The 21,934-nt window shown below is 42.9% G+C and overlaps 1 protein-coding gene across 1 annotated transcript in view; it reads left to right on the top strand.

Moving 5' to 3' along the window:
• The first annotated feature begins 8,380 nt into the window (after positions 1-8,380).
• LOC144685337 (cadherin-related family member 2-like) overlaps positions 8,381-21,934 on the top strand; it is an 85,980-nt gene continuing 72,426 nt past the window's right edge. The window contains exons 1-4 of the mRNA XM_078549744.1: positions 8,381-8,476; positions 9,391-9,450; positions 16,226-16,306; positions 18,724-18,813. Of these exons, the coding sequence (XP_078405870.1) occupies positions 8,381-8,476; positions 9,391-9,450; positions 16,226-16,306; positions 18,724-18,813 (327 nt within the window). The remainder of the gene's footprint in view (positions 8,477-9,390; positions 9,451-16,225; positions 16,307-18,723; positions 18,814-21,934) is intronic.

The following is a 21,934-nucleotide window of genomic DNA, read 5'->3' on the forward strand; positions in this document are numbered from 1 at the left end:
AGCCCATGGTGTTGGGGGTAGTATATTATCATGGATAGAGGACTGGCTAACTAATAGAAGACAGAGTTGGGATAAGGGGGGCATTTTCAGGATGGCAACCTGAAACTAGTGGAGTGCCACAGGGGTCAGTGCTGGGGCCACAATTATTTACAATATATATTAATGACTCGGATGAAGGAAATGAATGTACTATCACCAAGTTTGTGGATGACACAAAAATAGGTGGGAAGGCAAGTGGTGAGGATGACACAGAGTCTACAGAGGGATATAGACAGGTTAAGATGTGGCAGATGGAACATAATGTGGGAAAATGTGAGGTTATGCACTTCGGCAAAAAGAATAGAGGTGCTGAATATTACTTAAATGGAGAAAGAGTGAAGAAAGCTGCAGCACAGAGGGACATGGGGGTCATCGTGCATGAATCACAGAAAGCTAGCATACAAGTTCAGGTAATAGGTAAGGCAAATGGAATGTTGACCTTTATTTTAAAGGGGATGGAGTATAAAAATAGGAAAATCTTGCTAAAACTAGGCACTAGTTAGACCACACCCAGAATACTGTGAACAGTTTTGGTCCTCTTATCTAAGAAAAGATATACTGGCATTGGAGGCAGTCCAGAGAAGGTTTACTAGGTTGATCCCGGGGATGGAGGGATTTTCTGTTGAGGAGAGGTTGAATAAGTTGGGCCTGTACTCACTGGAGTTTAGAAGAGTGAGAGGCGACCTTATTGAAACACATAAGATTCTTAGGGGGCTTGACAGGGTAGATGCTGAGAGGTTTTTTCCCCTTGTGGGAGAGCCTAGGACCAGAGGGCATAATCTCAGAGTAAGGGGCACCCATTTAAAACAGAGATGAGGAGGAATTTCTTCTCTCAGGGGATAATGAATCTGTGGAATTCTTTACTGCAGAGGGCTGTAGAGGCTAGGTCGTTAAGTATATTCAAGGCTGAGATAGACAGATTTTTAATCAGTAAGGGAATCGAGAGTAATGGGGAAAAGGCAGGAAAGTGGAGCTGAGGATTATCAGATCAGCCATGATCTCATTGAATGGTGGAGCAGACTCAATGGGCTGAATGGCCTACTTCTGCTCCTATGTCTTATGGTGTTATAGTGTCAAAGCTCACAAGGACATATACAGATTGGTGAAATGGGCAGCCAAGTGGCAGGTCAAATTTAATGCAAAAACGTGTGAATTGATTCATTTTGGTAGGAAGAACATAGAGAGACAACATAAAATAAGGGCACCATTATAAATGGGATGCAGGAGCAGAGGGACCTGGGTGTATATGTTCATAAATCATTGAATATGGAAGGACAGGTTGAGAGCCTACAGCTACCTGGGTTTTATCAATAGGGGCATTCAGTACAAGAGCAAGGAAGTTATGTTAAAGCTGTATGAAACACCGGTTCGGCCTCAACTCGAGTCGCCTCTGGTGTCCAGTTCTGGGCAGCACACTTTAGGAAGAATGTGAAGGCATTGGAGAGGGTGCAGAAAAGATTCATGAGAATGATTCCAGGGATGAGGAATTTCAGAAAATCTCAGTATCAATGTAGGGCAAACTTAGAGCAGTAATATTTTTTTATTCATTCATTGGATGTGGGCTTCGCTGGCTGGACCAGCGTTTATTGCCCATCGCTAATTGCCCTTGAGAAGGTGGTAGTGAGCTGCCTTCTTGAACCGCTGCAGTCCAAGTGTGTAGGTATACCCACAGTGCTGTTAGGGAGGGAGTTCCAGGTATTTGACCCAGCAACAGTGAAGGGACGGCGATATATTTCCAAGTCAGGATAGTCAGTGACTTGGAGGGGAGCTTTCAGGTGGTGGTGTTCCCACCTATCTGCTGCCCTTGTCCTTCTAGATGGTAGTGGTTGTGGGTTTGGAAGGTGATGTTGAAGGAGCCTTGGTGAATTCCTGAATTGCTACTAATAGACCCACTGCTACTAGAAGGAAGGGAAATTCAGCCCTTGTGCGGCTTTTAAAAGGCTCTTGGGGCTCAAGACTGTGATGGAATACTCTCCACTGGCCTCGATGACTTCAACTCTAACAATACTCAAGAAATTTGACACTATGCAGGACAAAACAGCAAGGAATAAGGAAGAGGTTCTAAGAACATTAGTGGCATTTAGAGTGGCAGATGCCACTGTTGAAATTGATGCCTTAATGAATACTACACGTGCACAGGTAATAATAGGTCAGGGGCTGGGTATACTGTAGTGAGCATATCACCTCTTAATTCTAAAACCTTTCCACCATCTACAAGGCAAAAATAAGGAGTGTGATGGAATACTCCCCAAACACCTGATGAGTGCAGCTCTTACCATACTCAATGAATTTGGTATCATGCGAGACAAAGCATCCAACTTGATTGGCACCTTATCCACTTGGCACTTGGATAAACTCAAGGCCATCAGGCAGAGTCAACATGGTTTTGTGAAAAGGAATTCATGTTTAACCAGCTTATTGGAGTTCTTTGAAGGAGTCACATGTTCTGTGGATAAAGGGGGACTGGTGGATGTACTACACTTGGATTTCCAGAAAGCATTTGCTAATATGCTATGAAATTTATTGCGGAAAATAAAAGTTCATGGTGTAGGAGGTAACATATTGGCATGGATCGAAGATTGGATGGCTAACAGGAAGCAGAGAGTAGGCATAAGTGCATCTTTTTTAAGATGGCAAGATGTAAGGAGTGCTGTGCCACAGGGATCAATGCTGGGACCTCAAGAGTTTACAATTTATATCAATGACTTGGATGAAGGGATGGTTTCCAAATTTGCTGGTGACACAAACATAGGCAGGAAAGTAAGTTGTAAAGAGGACATAAGGATGTCCTACAAAGGGATATAGACAGATTAAGTGAGTGGGCAAACATCTGGCAAATGGATTATAATTTGGGGAAAAAGTGAAATTGTCAATTTTGGCAGGAAGAATAAAAGAGAAGCATATTATCTAAATGGAGAGAGATTGCAGAGCTCTGAGGTGCAGAGGGATCTGGGTGTCCTAGTGCATGAATCACAAAAGGCTAATATGCAAGTACAGCAAGTAATTAGGAAAGCTAATAGAATGTTATCTTTTATTGCGAGGGGAATTGAATACAAAAGAAGGGAGAGGTTATGCTTCAGTTGTACAGGGCACTAATGAGACCACATTTGGGGGACTGGTGGCTGTACTGCACTTGGATTTCCAGAAGGCATTTGCTAATATGCTACGAAATTTATTGTGAAAAATAAAAGTTCATGGTGTAGGAGGTAACATATTGGCATGGATTGAAGATTGGCTGGCTAACAGGAAGCAGAGAGTAGGCTGTATTGGTTATCTTACTTAAGGAAGGATGTAAATGCATTGGAAGCAGTTTAGAGAAGGTTTCCCAGACTAATACCTGGAATGGGTGGGTTGTCTTATGAGGAAAGGTTGGACAGGCTCGGCTTGTTCCGCTGGAGTTTAGAAGAATAAGAGGCGATTTGATTGAAACATATAAGATCCTGAGGAGTCTTGACAGGGTGGATGTGGAGAGGATGTTTCCTCTTTTGGAAGAATCTAGAACTAGGGATCGCCCAATTAAAGCAGATGAGGTGAACTTTTTTCTCTCAGAGGGTGGTGAGTCTTTGGAACTCTCCCTGAAAAGGCAGTGGAAGCAGAGTCTTTGAATGTTTTTAAGGCAGATGTGGATAGATTCTTGGTAAGCAAGTGGGTGATGGTTACTGGGGTAGGTGGGATGTAGATTTGAGGTCATTATCAGATCAGCCATGATCTTATTAAATGGTGGAGCAGGCTTGAGGGGCTGAATGGCCGACCAGCCCCTGCTCCTTGTTCGTATGTTCCACTACCTTAAATATTCACACTCTCCACCACTGACACATAATGGCAATAGTTACAATATGCATTTCAGCAACTCACCAAGGCTTCTTCAACAGCAGCTTCCAAACCTGTGACCTCTACTCCTTAGAGGGACAAGGGAAGGAGGTGCTTGGGAACACCAAACCTGCAAGTTCCCCACCAAGTCCCACACTTTCCTGACTTCACTTCATCATTGCTGAGCTAAAATCCTGGATCTCCCTCCGTAACAGCACCCTGGGTGTACTGTCGTCACATGGTTTGCAGTGGTTCAAGAAGGTGGCTCACTGCCATCTTCTCAAAGGCAGTTCAACTAGGGCAATAAATATTGCCTTTCCGGTGATACCCACACCCCATGACACCTGTCACAGTGTGGCTTGAGAGGTGGAAGTGCATTGTTCCTTTAAATGACTGCTCTTGAAGATCGGCAGAAAGCTCTGAGTTGCCAGAATTGGTTTTAGAAAAGATAATGCTGGAGGATTTGCAGATGTTACTCTTTGCATAAGATAGTTTCCTGATACCTATGCACTGATAGAAAAAGAGTATAATAGATCAGAAATTCAGTGAAGTCTGCATGAATGATAGAGCATATGAATCGGCGAGACTTACCTTATCTATCCTTCAGAGGATATTGAATCCCATCTTGCACTATGTGGCATTTCTTGTGGTAGTGGAGATCCCTATCACTGGTTCGACTATCTCCTTTGAAACAGTTTGAACAACTCTGTAATGATGCCTTCTGTTCCTGCCCTTTGTGCTCAAGAATCTCTTCCTACTAATTCTGATTTTAACTAGCAATACCTCCACAGGTGTATGCGAAAAGTTGGGAGCAATTGCTGCTGCTAAAACCCCATTGCAACCCAAGCCAATTGCTTCTCCTTGAAACGTCTGGAATTCTATGTTTCTTGAAAATGGCTGAACCCCTTTGACTGGCTGCAGCTTTTTAGAAAGTGCACCAGGATTGAATTCCCCTCCCTTCTTAGTAGCAGTGTGTCTATTAGAAGCAGTATTACTGCTGTAAGTTTTGATTGCATTGCTAATGAGATTTCTGGGAAGAAAAGGTAGAAGGTTAACTCTGGATTCACATGGGTGGTTCAATTCACACTCCACCTCCAACCCATCAACCTGAGAACAATACATCCCTACATCTTGAACCTATTAGTCAGACTGTCCGGAGGAGGCTCATTTTCCCTTGTGAAATCTATTGACTCATAATCTTATTTCACACAGAGACATTTGCTGGTCATATCTCCTTAGGTGTTAGGATTTCGCACACAGTTTCTTCGTTGACTTTTCTTTCAAGTAAATGTTTTGCTGCTCTGGTAGCTGACCAACTGTGTGAGTGCTTGGAAGATATGACTTCAGCAACGAAGGGAAATGAAGTTTCCATTAGTAATTCTTGTTATCTAGCAGGGAGTTCTCTACGCAGAGAGATTTTCTCTTTCTTGCCACTGTTATAAGGAAGACGAGGGTTTCTGAAAATGCTTTTTGTCAGTGCTGATACGTGCCATTCAGCACAGATCAGCTGTTTGAGAGATTTCCAAATAAAAAACCTGCTGATGCACTTGTCCACATTGGTAAAACAAACCAAATATCAGTGGAGGGCTGTTCATTAGTTGAACAGAATTATAATGCTAAGTGAATTCCTTAAATTTTCTACTTAACCCCAAGGTCCATTAAGAGCAGACTTTATTAATTCACAAAATCTACTATGTCATAATTAAACACTACAGTTTATTTGTGTAGAGTTGCCATGGATAGTGCTGCATTATCTGTGGTGTTAATGTCGTTCAGCAGTACACAAATCATGTACTGCAGTTTAATTTTCCCACTACAAATGATGCAGGAATTTTGGGCTATCCAGTTCTGATGCGAGCAGATAAAGTAAATTCCCATCAATGCAGCTTCTGATGTACGATCAGTGCAGTTATAAAAGGCTCATGTACCATTAATATATTGGTAGTTACTATTAATTTGCTTCTGATGTTTATGATCTAGCACTCCTTTTCTTCATTTCTCTTTCATTCTATATGTTTTTTGGTGTGAAAGGGTGTGGGGTGTATTTTTCTTTATCCATCCCCTAGATGTTTCTGCCTGCTCCCCAAACCCTAAAAACAATGCTAGTCTAGTTTCTTGGGTCACACTGGATAGAGCCTCTGATGGCATTCCCACCAGCAAGTGGAAGCTGCCATTGTTACACAGCGGGAATGCTACTGCAGCACCCAGAGAGACAGGAGGCCAGGCTAAAGTACTCCGAATGTCCTGTGGACTACAGAAAGCCCTTCAGCAAGTTAATAAAATAACAGACAGAGGAGGCCATTATTAGATGTTGTACCTCCATCTTTCTACCATTACCCCAGCTGTGACTCTCATCAGATTTCACTGGCCTTCCCAGAGCATGGTGCTAAGAGGGGCAGATGGGGCAACCCCAACTGGCCATTTTTGGGAGCCCTGACCGATTTTGCGTTCATCAGACAGCTAATGAGCTGCAGTTGGGGCTCCTGTCCCTTTAAGGGAGGACATCCCAAGCTGCTGGTGGCCAATACTGGGACTGCACCCAGCTGGAGAAGCAGCATGAATGCCGCCCTTGGTCCAGGATAAGTGGGTTGGGGTTGCTGGGGCCAGTCAGGAAGGCCCTGGCCAGGTGGGGGTGGTGAGAGCATGGCAGTTGTTTCTCCAGGCCTCCAGGGGCCACAGAAGGCCCAATCAGGAGGAAATTACCCCCATCCCGAGGCCGGAGAGAGGCTGGAAGAGTTTACCTGGCAGAGGGCCCACCCACCGCTGGTAAAATGCCAACAGCTGTGTGAAGTGGCCTTAATTAAACATTAATTGCCCATTTAGGGGCCTCAATCGGCCTCAGGGGAGGAGAGCCATCTTCCACCTTCCCTCGTCGATGGCAAAGTGCCATGGTAGTGAGAAGGTGACAGGCATGCTGTGCCCTGCTCTCTGCCCTCCCTCCTGATTTTTCAGGCCCCACCCTGCCTACCAGCCAGCTCCTTGAAGCCCTGTAAAATACCGGCCCTGGGCCTTGCTTTCCTGACAGCATTTGGAAGTGATGGGTGGGGAAGGGCGGCCAGCAATGGTGTCCATGAGGTGTTTGGGGAGGGCAGTGGGGGGTGGTGGTGGTGGAAAGTTTTTTTGTTTGGGGCAGCAGTAGGCCTCTCCGCACAATTTCTCCTGCTGTTTCTCCCACTATTTCACCTCATTAGGGATGGGATAGCAGAGAAAAATCCAGACCTCTGTAGCCCTGGGGGAGATCTTGTGGCTTCCTGACCCCTTACCCTGCGCCTCCCCCGCCCCCCTATCCCTGCCATTGGGATGGTAGCACCCAAATGCAGTGGTGACTGACATACTGCCAGTTCCTGCTAATGCAGTGGCTGACAGCATCATCCTGTGGGCCTATTTCTCAGTGGCATGAGCACCTGCCTGAGTCAGGCAGCAGCTACTTTTAAAATGAAGATCAGGGTCCTATGACATATATGGAACCAAGATTGCCATTATCAATGATAACTGGATGGAGCAGGCACTGCGCTTGTTCCATACAGTTTCAGCAGGTGGGTCAGCTGAAAAGGAGGCCAAAAATTGTGTTTAATGTTATTTTTGTGAAGCCAGGAGGAACAGGAATCTCCCTCCAGGTTTTGGCAGAAACAAACTGATCATCTGCTGCACTTGGACCAGGAGTTCCCTCCTCTGCACCACCCATGCCTCCCTGAGGGTTGAACCCCTTACCTGGACCTCGCTTTTTCCAGGCTCTGAGGCTGACTTTGATGACCTGAAGCCAGCAGGCCTCCCAGGGAGCTCGCTTATGGGTGGCTATATGTTAATGAGGCATTGTGCTCACAATAAACTGGGCACCCGTCAGGACTACCAGATGGCCAGCTGGTGCTTCCTTGGGGGAATGTCCACCCCTTTGTTTCTAGGTCTACATCCATTTTCTGTGTTTATATTTGTATTAATATGTTTTTTTTTTGCTGAGGCTGAAACAAAACAAGATACAGGGTGTATAACATCCGGATTAGTAAGAATATCTGTTTTTCATACTTGAATAAAGGAATGAATGATTAATTGTTCATTTTATCATTTTTCAGGTGCAGAAGCATATAGGATTTTAGCATCTGACAGAGATAATGACCCATTAACCTATTCTATGTCTGGAACGGATTCTGCATTTTTCAAAGTAGATAGAAATACTGGCAAGGTCACAGTTGCACGGGAATTGGACCGAGAGGTAATTTAGTAAAAATGAAGCTTGATAGCAATTTTAAAACACAAGAGTTTTGGTTCTAGCTCTGAACAGTGGTTTGGTGTTATGATTTACCCTTAGAAAACATTTCAATGGATTCAGAGTTGCTTTGGGTTCTTTGTATGCTTGCTGTTTGCTGCTCAATGCCTCTCATGTAGGAATATGTAAAATGGAAGCAAGGCTTCAAAAAATAATTAAATATACAGTACAGAGAGTCCACGAGGAGAATTCTCACAGGATTCGCCTGTTCATCTCTCAAAAGATGGTTGTTGATTGAGCTGAACACAGTTGGGTTGATGGTGCAGAATGGTCATTGACCCTAGTGTTTCTGGGATAGGAAAGGGAACGTTAGCCAGAGTTCCCACCAGTCCTGGAATTGCATGTATTGATGTTGAGGTGAAGGTAGCGGATGGCCCTGCCACCCTAGAGGCTAATTGAGCAACTTAACTGGCCAGTTAAAGACCTCTGCCCGTCAACACTGGTATTTTACTAGCAGTGCGAGGGCCTCTCATCATAAAGGGAGACCACCTGGTAAACCCTGGTGGCCTCCCTGTGGGCCCAGGGCTGTGGTGGGTGGGTGGGGGGAGAGAGTAGCACCCTCCTAATCAGGCACTCTACAAACCTATGTACCACGGAGAACCCCACCCCCCCGTCCCCCCCGGCAGCAATGGCCGTCCTTGCAGCAACACTCCCCTCACCAGCCACCCCACTCCCTTCACCAACCTCATCAACCACCCACTCCCTTTACTGGGGCTTGGCTGACTGGCTCCTGTGACCATGTCAATAATCTCTAGGTCCTCGTGAATAGCCTTGTAATTCCGAGACCCACAGTTTCTGGAACTTGCTATGACTGGTACTGAACCGACCCTGGATGCTGGCTCTGATCCTGGACCTGACCCCTGCATCTACTTACCTCAAGGCCACTGCAGCACCACCAGGGGCAAACCTTGCACAGCTCTTCACCGATGTGCCCTGATACCATTATAATGAGACCTAAGGTCTAATATCTTGGGAGCCATGACATCCTGAGTCAGTTGGGAGAGGATGTGAAGGAAGATATTACTGTCTGGACCAGTGAAGGGTCAGCTCTTTCTCATATGTTTGAAGATTTAATTAGTCTTATAGTCTGATTAATATCATAAATATCACTTACAAACTGCTTTAAATAATAAGGTTCAGCTTAATCTTAAAATTCTGCCAGCTCAGTCTTGTCAGCGCACAAGATTTGTTCAGACATTTTTAGTTTTATGAATAAAATGTGTTAGAAGTAGTATTTTTTGCAGAGCTAAATTGTCCTCTTCTATATTTAAAACTAGGCTAAACCTCTTTTGCAAGTTGGCATTACCGTTAGTGATCAACTAAATGTGGTTCACATGGTGAGTTTTGTTATATTTATTTAATAATAAAAATGTTTAAATATAGTGGAAAATTGAACTGCAAGAGCATGGTAAATGGGCCAAGGTTAAGAATAAGATCATGTGATCATAAGAAATGGAGCAGGAGTAGACCATTCGGCCCATTGAGCCTGCTCTGTCATTCAGTAAGATCATGGCTGATCTGATTGTGGCCTTAATTCCACTTTCCTGCATGTCCCTTAGAACCCTTGTCTCGCTTGGAGATCAAAACTCTGTCCAGCTCAGCCTTGAACATATTCAGTGACCCAGCCTCTACTGCTTTTTGGGGAAGAGAATTCTAAAGGCTAATGAATTTCAAAAGGACATTGACACATTGGTGGAGTGGGCAAATAGGAGGCAGATGGAGTTCAATGCGGAGAAGCATGAAGTGATACACTTAGGTACAAAGAACATGGAGAGACAGTATAAAATAAAGGATACTATTCTAAAGGGTGTGCAGAAGCAGAGAGACCTAGGTGTATATGTACATAAGTCATTAAGGTGGCAGGACAGGTAGAGAGAGCTGTTTCTAAAGCATACAGTATTCTAGGCTTCATTAATAGGGACATAGAGTACAAGAGCAGGGAGGTTATGATGAACTTATGTAAGACACTGGTTAGAACTCAGCTGGAGTATTGAGTATAGTTCTGGGCGCCACACTAGGAAGAATGTGAACGCATTGAAGAGAGTGCAGAACAGGTTTACGAGGGTGGTTCCAGTGATGGTTCCAGTTATGAGGAAAGATTGAGAAGTTGGGACTGTTTTCCTTGGAGAGGAGACTTGATAGAAATGTTCAAAATCATGAGAGGTGTGGGCAGAGTAGATAAGGAGAAACTGTTCCTGCTCGTAAATGGATTGAGAACCAGAGGGCCCAGTTTTAAAGTGTTTTGCAAAAGAAACAAATGTGAGGTGAGAAAAAACTTTTTCACACAGTGAGTAGTTGGGGTTTGGAAGTGTGGTGGAGGCAGGTTCAATTGAAGCATTCAAGGGGGCATTGGATGATTATTCAAATAGAAACAATGTGCAGGGTTACGGGGAAAAAGCAGGAGGCTGGTGCTAAGTTTAAAATGCTTAGGGAGCCAGTGCGGACACGATGGGCCGAATGGTCTCCTCCTACACCATAACAATTCTGTGATTCTGTGATGACCCTCTGAGAGAAGAAATTTCTCCTCATTTCCATCTGAAATGAGAGATCCCTTATTTTTAAACTGTGCCCCCTAGTTCTAGATTCCCCCACGAGGGGAAACTTTCATTCAGCATCTATCCTAGTGCTTCCCAAAATTTTCCCACTGTGACTCCATTTTAATGCTTGAAAATTGGTGCCACCTCAGAGTTGGGGTGGGAAGGGGGAAGATGTAGGGCACGAGGGGTGGGGACACAGGAGAAGTTGTCAAAATGATAGGGGGCATTGTTGAGCGGTGATGGCGAAATTGTTGACCGGCCTGGGGTAGTTGTTGAACAGGGAGGCAGGGAGTTGTTGAGTTGGGGTACATGGTTTTGTCTACAACAGTTTTGAAGAATCTGATGGGGCCTCAGAGCTAAGAATTGTGCGCAGTATGTAATGGAGCCTTGGCTCCGATCCCAGAACTGTCCTGCCATTTGCCGCAGCACATGTTCAAAGTACCTACTCCATTATGAGCGTGTGCAAGGAAGTCACCAGTTAGCCAATCAGAACGCTGAACTGAAGGGCCAATTGGGGCATTGAAAGAACAACCAATCAGGGCAGAGAAAAGCTGTCCCATTGGCGAACTGTTTGGGAAAAATATCCACGTCCCAGCCAGAGTCTCCATTTGAGAGCTGCCATTGCCACCTCGAAGTTTGTGAGCTCAAATCATCGTTTTGCACATGACCCACGATTTGGGAATCCCTGATCTACCCTGTCAAGCCCCTCACAATCTTATATGTTTCATTCTTCTAAACTCCAATGAGTATAGGCCCAACTTGCTCAACCTTCCCTTATAAGACAACCCCTTCATTCCAGGAATCAACCTAGTGATACTTCTCTGAACTGCTTCTAGTGCAAGTATGCCCCTCTTTAAGTAAGGAGACGAAAACTGTACACATTATTCTAGCTGTGGTCTCATCACTGCCCTGTAGTTGCAGCAAGAATTTTCCCACTTTTATACTCCATCCAGCTTGTAATAATGGTGAATATTTGTTTGCCTTGCTAATTAACTTTCTTGTGATTCATGCACAAGGACACCCAGATCACTCTGTATCACAGCTTTCCGCAGTCTCTCTCTATTTAAACAATATTCTGTCTTTTCTATTCATCATGCCAAAGTGGACAACCTCACATTTTCCCATATTATACTCCATCCACCAAATTTTTGCTCACTCACTTAACCTATCTACATCTCTTTGCAGACTCTTTGTATTCTCCTCACAACTTGTTTTCCTACCTATCTTTGTATCATCAGCAAATTTGGCTACAGTACAGTTGGTCTCTTCACCGAAGTCACTAACATCAACATCCTTGGGGTTACCATTGACCAGAAGCTGAACTGGAGTAGCCATATAAATATTGTGGCTACAAAAGCAGGTCAGAGGCTAGTCAAGTCCGGATTGTGATGGAATACTCTCCACTTTCCTGGATGAGTGCAACTCCAACAACACTCAAAGTTTGAAACCATCCAGGACAAAGCAATCCGCCTGATTGGCACCCCATCCACAAACATTCACTCCCTTCACCACTGATGCACAGTGGTAGCATTGTGTAACATCTACATGATGCCCTGTAGGAACTCACCAAAGCTCCTTAGACAGCACCTTCCAAACCCACGACCCCTACCGCCTAGAAGGACAAGGGCAGAAGACATGGGAACACCACCACCTGGAAGTTCCCTCCAAGCCATTCACCATCCTGACTTGGAGATATATCACTATTCGTTCACTGTCGTTGGGTCAAAATCTTGGAACTTCCTCCCTAATAGCACTATGGATGTACCTACACCAGGTGGACTGCAGCGGCTCAAGAAGGCAGTACACCACCACCTTCTCGAGGGCAAGTATGGATGGGCAATAAATGCTGGCCTGGCCAGAGATGCCCACACCCCCCCATAAATGAATTTTAAAAAAAATATTGTAACTAGTTGAGATCCCAGAACTGATCCCTGTGGCACTCCGCTCATTAAAGTTTGTCAACCAAATGATCCAGTTACCCCGACTCTGTTTCCTATTAGCTCTCTATCCATGCTAATATATCACCCCCAATACCATGAACTTTTATCTTGTGCAATAGCCTTTCATGTGGCACCTTATTGATAGCCTTTTGGAAATCCAAATTTATACCCCGGTTCCCCTTTATACACCCTGCTTGTTATATCCTCAAAGAACTCTTAACAAATTTATCAAGCACAATTTCCCTTTCACAAAATCATGTTGACACTGACTGATTGTATTATGATTTTCTAAATGTCTTGCTACTATCTTCTTAATAACGGATTCTAGCATTTTCCCAATGACAGATGTTAGGCTAACTGGCCGAAAGTTTCCTGCTTTCTTACTCCTTTTCTTGAATTCGAGTGTTACATTTGCGGTTTTCCATTCCGCTCACACATTATCAGACTCAAGAATTTTGGAATATTATAAACAATTTTTCCACTATCTCTGCAGCCACTTCTTTTAAGACCCTAGGATGCAGGCCATCAGGTCCAGGGGGACTTTAGTCAGCCTTAAATCCCATTAGTTTTCCTAGCTCTTTTCCCAGGTGATCGGCATTGTTTTAATTGCTTTTTCACTATTCTTGGGATGCTTTTTGAATCTTCTACTGTGAAGACAGATACAAAATACCTGTTCAGAATCCCTGCCATTTTCTTGTTTCCCATTATTAATTCCTCAATCTCATCCTCTTAGAGATCAACACTCACAATTGCTACTCTTTTCCTTTTGATATACTTGTAGAAGCTTTTAATGTCTGTTTTTATATTTCTTGCTAGTTATCTCTCATCTCCATCCAATTTCTCCCTCTTTAATTTTGTTCAGTCATACTTTGCTGGTGTCCAGAGTTTTCCCAATCTTCTGGCCTATCACTAATCGTTTCAGCATTGTATGTCTTTTTGTTCAATTTGATGCCATCCTTGATTTCCTTAGTTAGCCACAGACGGTGCATTATCTCATGGAGTATCTCTTTCTCAATGAAACATATCTTTGTCGAGAATTATGAAATGACTTCTTAAATGCCTTCCACTGCTTCTATACAGTCTTACCTTTTAACCTATTTCCCAGTCCCCTGTAGCCAACTCTGTCTTCATACCCTTGCAATTACCTTTTTAAGTTTAAGACTCTAGTTTCCGACCCACATTTGTCACCCTCAAACTCAATGTGAAATTCTGTCAGGTTATGACCACTCTTACCCAGGTGATTCTGCACTATGAGGGTATTAATTACTCCTGTTTCATTACATATTACCTGGTCTAAAATAACCTGTCCCCTGGTTGGTTCCAGAATGTATTGTTCTAAGAAACTGTCTTGAATATTATGAACTCATCCTCCAGGCTACTTTCCCCAGTTTGATTTGCCAATCTATGTGAAGATTAAAATCTCCCATGTTTATTGCAGTACCTTTCTTACAGGTCCTCATTATTTATTGATTTATACTCTTTCCTACAGCGTAACTATTGTCAGTGACCTATAAACCACACCCACTAGTGACTTCTTTCCTTTGCTATTTCTTATCTCCACCCAAACTGATTCTACATCTTGATCCTCCAAACCAAGATCATGGCCAGAATTTTGACGTCGGCATGTGGGGTTGGGCCCGACACTCCGGCATGTAAAATGATGCATGGTGACATTGGGCATGTGTCCTGGCGTCATTTAGATATTACATTTGGCAGGCGAGTGCTGGAGGTGGCTGCGCACCCGCCGAACTGTCAACGGCCTGTTAAGGCCATTAAAATACCAATTACTATGAGGAGCATGGACAGGGTAGATTGAGAGCAGCTGTTCCCCTTATTTGAAGGGTCAGTCACCTGCACTCTGTGATTCTGTGGTTCTGTGAAAGTAGTTATCAACGCTGCCCGTCCAACCTTAAGGCTGGCGGGAAGGCGAAGAGCCCAAGCGGCCTTCATGTTTTTCAGGAAACCCCATCCACAGGCAGGATGAAGTTTCCTGAAGGTTTTATAAAATTATTTATTAATTTTTTGCACAGTTAACAAACATGTCCCAGCTCATGTGATACTGTCACATGAGGGGACATGTTTAAATAATTTTTAACTTTATTATATAAAAATTTTTATCGTGTACTTAATTTCTCTGAGGCAGATCTGTGCCTCAGGGAGATTCTTGCGCTCTTTCGCGTACATGCACAGGTAGCGCTGAGTGCTACTGACCGTGCGTCATGCTGGGCAGGCCTTAATTGGCCCGCCCATGTTAAATGGCGGCACGCAGCCGATCGTGGGCGGCGATCGGCTCCGCGCCTGTGATTGGCTCCCGACCAGCCCGCCCAACATGCGGAAAATTCTCCCCCATTTCTCACTACAGTATTGATCTTATCCTTGATTAACAGAGCTATCCCACCTCCTTTTCCTTTCTTACTGTCCTTTTGAAATGTCAAATACCCTTGAATATTCAGGTCCTAGTTGTAGTCACTTTGCAACCATGTCTCTGTAATGGCTCTCATATCATACTCATTTATTTCTATTTGTGCTTTCAATTCTTCCATCTTGTTATGAGTGCTGCATGAATTCAGGTAAAGAGCCTTTAGTTCTGTATTTTTGCCATTTTTCTGTACTCTGACCTTGTTTGCTGATGCATTCTTGCGTTTGTACTCTCTAACCATTCCTGTCACAATCTGTTTATCATTACCTGTATTGTTACCCTGCACTAATGCCTTGTCCTCCCCTTTCAACTTTCCAAAACTCTCCTCATGTAGGCCTTCCACTACCGCTGCCCCCTGCCTCCCCCACCACTGCTTAGTTTAAAGCCCTCTGTTCAGCCCTAGTTACATGATTTGCCAGGACAGGTGAAGGCCATCCCATTGGTACATCTTTCTCTTTCCCCTATATTGGTGCCAATGCCCATGAATCAAAACCCATTTCTTCCACACCAATTTTTGAGCCACATATTAGACTCTCTGATCTTATTTACCCTACGCCAATTTGCTTGTGGCTCAGATAGGAATCCAGAGATAATTACCTTTGTGGTTCTATCTTTTAATTTAGCTCCTAGGTTTTGCTGAGGGAGTATTGCCAACCAGGAGCTGTCAAGGGGGTTTGAGGGTCAAGGTGGGAGTTGGAAAGTTGGGTAGGGTCAGGAAGAGTTGGAGGCTCAGGTGGGTAATCGGGCTGGGGTCAATGGGGAGTCGGGGGGGTCAGTATGGTTACCCAGGAGATAGGCATGTTTTTTTCTTGTCTACTATCACCTGGTAACGATTCAGGTAAGCAAGTCACAACCCTCCAAAGCCTCTAACTCAGTGTTGGAGCTATTTTTGGAGGGTTCCAATTGCCCATTGGATGAGCTAAATTCCTGGGCAATTCCTGAGGAGTCCTTGCGTTGGGACTTCTGAGGGGTCCCGTAGCACACCCCCTGGCTATAAACGGTCTCCGACCATCCGGAGACTGAAAGATCTTGGTCTATAAATATGAACCCCAATTTTAATTGAACAGACCTGTCAGGAGTATGTGGTTTCAGATCAGACACCTGGTTTACACCCCCTTCCCCCTAGACAGGTTGAGTTAAAATTGGAGCTGTGTTATTACTTTTTAATAGCTGCTATCTTTGTAGCTAAAAATGTATTTCTTGGTTTGATCTCCAGCAACAAACAATCATTATTGAAGATGCCAATGATAATGCACCCATATTTCTAAATGCTTCATACACAGTATCTGTTGATGAGGTGAGTCACTTTCAGTTTTTATCATGAAACATTTAGAACAATGTGTCATGTAGTAGCCAGTAACACTGTTCTTTTAGCTTTGGGACTTGGTTTCAATCCAACTCAAATTGATGCAGTAGAATAAATAAGGGTGTGTCAATCCATTTTCAGTATCATTAAATTAACCATGGTATGGCACAAATTGGTAAGAGTTAATAAATTGGCAAATCTTACTCCAAGAAACCATATTGCTGACTCCTGTGTCAGTGGGAAAAAATCATCCTCTCTTACATTGGGGGACATTGTTATATTTTTTATGATTTACTTAGATATCTCTCTGATACTAGTTACAAACTGCCATTCCAGTGGGTGATCTCTCACTTCCCATGAACTGTAATATGACTTAACATTCTCAACATGTGGTAAGATAGTATTGCCCAGAGAACACCTGTTACTTTGATTATCTTACTGAACTGACACAAGCTTACTCATCTTCATCTTTTGATATTAAAATACTGAAGTAGATCAATAGATTTGTGTTAGGTAAGGGGATGAATGGATATGGAGCATTATGACCGATGCAGTTGGCAAAGCGGAGTTATTTAAAAATCCCAGATGGAAACTTTAAATAACTGTTATAACCTATAATTTTCAGTGTTATGTATGAGATGCGACTCTAAATTCAGGAATCAGACCATCAGTTCTTCAGGTTTTACATTAATAAAATGTTTCAATTAGTTTAATTTACACAGGTTAAAAATATATATACACATGGTTACAAATTACTACTATCATAACTTTTAACAAATTCTCAAACTAATCTCCATTAAGGCAACAGCAACCCATAGACTTAACTAAACACCAGGCAAAGCATTTTCACCTTACGAATTCAAAATGAGGTTCTTTCACTTTGGTTCATTTGGAGCCAGTTGGAGGGTTACAGCTGCCTTTTGATCTCACATTGCCTCTGCTCTGCACACCTGAAAATTGCTAAAGTTATACCTACCACCATTGATTGAATTCAAATTCTCATTGTCTCACCGGCATCTTTGAACTTCACCTTTTAACAATGAAACCCCTTTCATAATACCAATTTCATTAGTAATATGAACATATTGCTTGGTAGCTGCTAGAAAGGCATCAAGTTTTCACCCCACTTCTTGAATGCTCTATTCAAAAAATGCAAATGCACGCTATCTCTCTTCCATATCAAAACTAGTTCCCATCAAAGCACCCAGACTAGCTGGCTTTAATCCAATTAAGACACACCCGTAGACTAAACCTCTATTTTAAAAGAAAATATTTTCCAAAATATTATATACCTTAATATCTTCATGACATGGAGCAAAGGCTGGAAAATGGAGTTGAGTTGCAGATTAGGCATGATCTAATTGAATGTTAAAGCAGGCTTGAGGGGCTGAATGGCCTACACCTGTTCCTAATGTTGGAAGAATAAACACTCCATTGAAGTGTGTTAGACTATAAACTATGAATCTGGCTCTTTTAAATTAAATTAAAATTTTAAATTAAAGATTAAATAGCGTAAAGTCAATTCTGTAAATTTCACTTGGTTATAGAATATCTAACTTATAGCTCTTCAAATACAAAAATAATAAAAGACAAATTACTTTGTCAGCTCTGCTGAATAGTGGATGTGTACCATCATATCATAGCTTGTGAGGCTTTGTCCACCTACACAATCCAATCAAGTATTGCCTTAGCAAATGCCATCTCGCCAGCTTGATATCCAGCTTCAGAGATAAATCAAGAAAAGCACTGATCTCCTTTCTATTTCTGTTTGGTGCATGGCATCCTCAAACTACTAGGTGCAACTGATACCGAATGAACAGACCAAATGTTGTATATTCCACTTGGAGCATGGTTATAATCATATTGCTATGATACAATGAAAGTATTTGGAGAAAGATTGTGGGTGGCAAGCATAAACTGGATGATATAAGTGTAACCATGCCACAAAGTAAATATGACACTCTTTAGCAGGGTTACCTAGCAAATAAATCATGGACTGGGCCAAGCTTGATAGACCAACTGGTCTTTTCTTACCTGACAATTTTGTATACTTGTAAGTAACACAGCACTAAGTTGGTTCTTTTTCACACCATGCAGACAATCTGGCTTCGCGTGCTCGGCATGAGACAGTTGAGCACTTTCAAAGAGCAGCTCCATTAGATTTTGCATGCCCTGCAACAAGGCATCCACTTTCTGAGCTGTTGCAGTCATCAGATCAATTACTTATTGGGTTTTGAATGCAATGTAATAATATTTACAATTATAGTTAGAGTTACGACATAATCTCAAGACTTTAGAAGATTGAAAATGAATTGAATTCTTTGTAATTAGCAGGCTAAATAATGTGACAGAAGTGTCTTAATTATTACTTTATTTCATAATTAATTTTGTATCATTTTGTTGGACAGAATGAATCTAAAGGTGCAACATTATTTACTGTTAAAGCGGTGGATAGTGATGAAGGGCCTTCTGGAGCAGTACAGTATAAGATTGTGGAAGTAAGTATTATTGTATGCAAAGTGAGAAATTGCACCAGATCCGATTTAATTTTTATTATGTGTTGCTTCAGACTTCCTGAGTGACGTGATAAGACTCGCTGTTAAAAATACTTTTGAACAGTAGTCAGCTTGAGTGACAGGACCCGGGAGAGTGGGTGCACAGGATGCAGAACACCCTGGCCAGGGGAACCCAGACTGGGTGTTGTAAATGGAATTCTTGTTGTCCAGCCTGAGCAGCCCGAGCTTCGACCCAAAAGACCAGCTTTAAAAAAAAATCGGAACTGTCAGTCTGACAGCCCTGATTGTTTTTTTTTAATCCAGTCTTTCAGGTTGGTTTCGCTGACAGTTGCTGTGCTGTTGCTTCTAACCTTCAGGCAGCTTCATGGTTCTGATTTTTTTTTAAAGCCTGCCAGAAAAGCGACGAAGCTGCCCAAAGGTCAGCAGCAGCAGTTCCTATTCACAGCAACTGTTATGAGAGTGCGCTTGGTTGAAAATCTGTTCAAAAAGTGGAAAGTGAACTCCCTGGAATCATTTTGGAGCCAATTGGATGCTGTGAGGTTGGTGGGTGGGGACTTTTAAGATCATTCTGGATGGATGAGATGAGCTTGGGTTAGTTGGCCTTTGTCATCCATAATTTCTTGCGAACAGCGGGTATTGGAGTTCTGTTTATTTCGTTGTTAACAAGTTTACTGTGTGTAGGCTTTGTGGGGTGAAATTGCCAGGAGTGTATAATGGGCTCATAGTGAATCCGTAACCTGTTTTACACTTTACATGTTTCTCAAGAATCTTTTCCACTGACTGCAATCTTGTCATATTTGTTTAAGTACCTATTATCCCAATCTATCTTGGTGTTTTTTGAGGTACTGAAATATTGTGATAATGTTATGTTGCATAGTAGATATTGAAAATATATTGTGGTGAGAAGCAGCAATCAGCAGAGTCTTCAGACTTGCTGATCAAGAAAACACAGATACAGTTGTGAACCATTCAACTTTTGGCCTCTGGTCTCTTAAAAGTTGTATTGCAGAGAGACACCTGAGGGCTCCAATGCTTCTCACTGACAGTGAAGACCTATGTTGTTCAATCATTTAACTCTGTTCCTCTGGAGTCATTTGATATTTTTACCCTGTGAGATTACTAGTAAAATAGAACCCAATTACAAACCTTGTATGAAATAATTACATTGAATAATATCATGCACCTAGGCAGAAGAAAGTCTTCTACTTCTTCTACAGAATGGAAAAGATCTTGTGCAGTTTAAGTAGTCTTTTCACAACCGTAGGGCATCCTAAAGCTCTTTGCAGCTAATGACCCACTCTTGAAGTGTAGTCACTGCAGTGAAACTGACAGCTCTGATTTCTTTTTAAAGTCGGCCAACCATAAGCTGCCAGAAGGCCTTTCCCACATTCAGCAACTGCAAGGTTCTTTTGAAACAAAATGTTGACTGTCAATTAAACAGTCAGTTTCTGAGAGCAGGAACTGACAGTAGAGCTGTGATGGGAGCAGCAGACATGGAAAAGTCAGAGCTTCTCCTCCAATCACAGGTTCTGTCTCTATCGTGGTGGATATGTGCAGGTTCTTTCAGTAGTTCTTTGATTTCTGGTGATTTGCTCGCCAAGTTGGTTTTCCAGTGGCTCTGCATGGAGCTATCTGTTCCTCTCACCATCAGGCTGATTGGTCTGTAAAAGGTTGCCTAGCAATGCATTTCATTTCATGTATGAAAAAGGGATGAACAAGTTATAATACATAAACAGATCTGTAAGTGTGAGTGTACTGCCGAGGGCTTTCTTTTGAAACTCTCTTGTTATCTTCCCTTGAAGTTGCTAAAACCCATTGATTGCAATCAATTGGGAAACCGATGAGACAAGACAATGCCGTGCGTTCAGTGTTCAATTTAGTCATTGCTCCAACTCTCCAACTCCACCAATCACCGGTTCCCTCCCTACTGCTTTTGCTGCTCTGCCAGAGGCAAAATCTATGATTGGAGGAGCTGCAAGGGCTTGAGAGAGGGAACCTGTGACTGGAGGAGCTGGAGCAGTAATTCTGGCCTTTCCTGCTGTCCACCATGCAGGAGTTTTTCAGCTGCACTGAACGATTTGTGACAGCATCTTCTGGGAAACCGAGGAGAAGAAACAGGAAATGAAAGAACAGGAGGGAGTCTCTGCCGGTAATGAGGCTGGAGCAGGCCCAGGGGAGCTGTCACTCAGCCTCACACCAGGCCGGACCCGGCTGTTGTCTGTGTCTGCAGCACGAGTCACTCCTAGGAAACTGGAACTTTGTTTTTAGTGATACAGGGCTATCTTCAGTGAGGCGAGTGAGTGAGTGCTGTGTCCGGGAGGGAGGAGGGAGTTTAGGCAACAGCAAGTGAATGGGACTGTCCCCTCTGCTCCCCTTCTACAACTCTCCAACAATTTATTTTCTTTACAGAACCATTAGTCGAAATATATAAAACAAAACCTGAAAGATTTTCTTGTAATCTGGTTGCAAGTATTGAATCTTTCCTCCAATATGAATTTACTATCACCGTGTACATATGTTGCAATGTGCAGAACATGTTAATGAGGGCTAAGGCAGTCACCAGTCAGTGTTATAAATAATAATGAGATTTTTTTCCTGACAGAATAACGATATATGCATGATGCTATTAGAATAAAATTTGTACCTCTGATTTGTTCAGTAGTCACTGTGAGATCACCAAGGGGGTGAACAGAAACTACCACTGCACTATATCATGGCTGCTCTTAAAATTTATGGCCTATGCTGCATATATATCAGATGATATTTGTAACCAGATGTCAGCAATAGGCATTATCATTTTACGAGGACCTTGCTGTGATTATTTGATGGATTGATTAATGAACCTTGAAAGGGGAAATATATGCATGGTTGAAGGGGAAGGTTAAAGGGGTGGGTGGAGAGGGGTGGGGGGGGCGGTTGGGTGCAGGGGGTGGGGGTGGGGAAAGGGGCCTGGAAACAGGAGAAGCACTATGGTCCATGATTTCTCTTCTCGACCTTGTTGAGTGAACTGCTGCTTATTTTTGGAAGAATTGCTTCGTTAGCTATAATAATAAATGTTTGACTTTTGATTTGAAAAGGGAGATAGAAGAGTTGAAAGGAAAAA

The sequence above is a fragment of the Cetorhinus maximus genome, chromosome 10, assembly GCF_964194155.1.
Source record: "Cetorhinus maximus chromosome 10, sCetMax3.hap1.1, whole genome shotgun sequence".
NCBI lineage: Eukaryota > Metazoa > Chordata > Chondrichthyes > Lamniformes > Cetorhinidae > Cetorhinus > Cetorhinus maximus.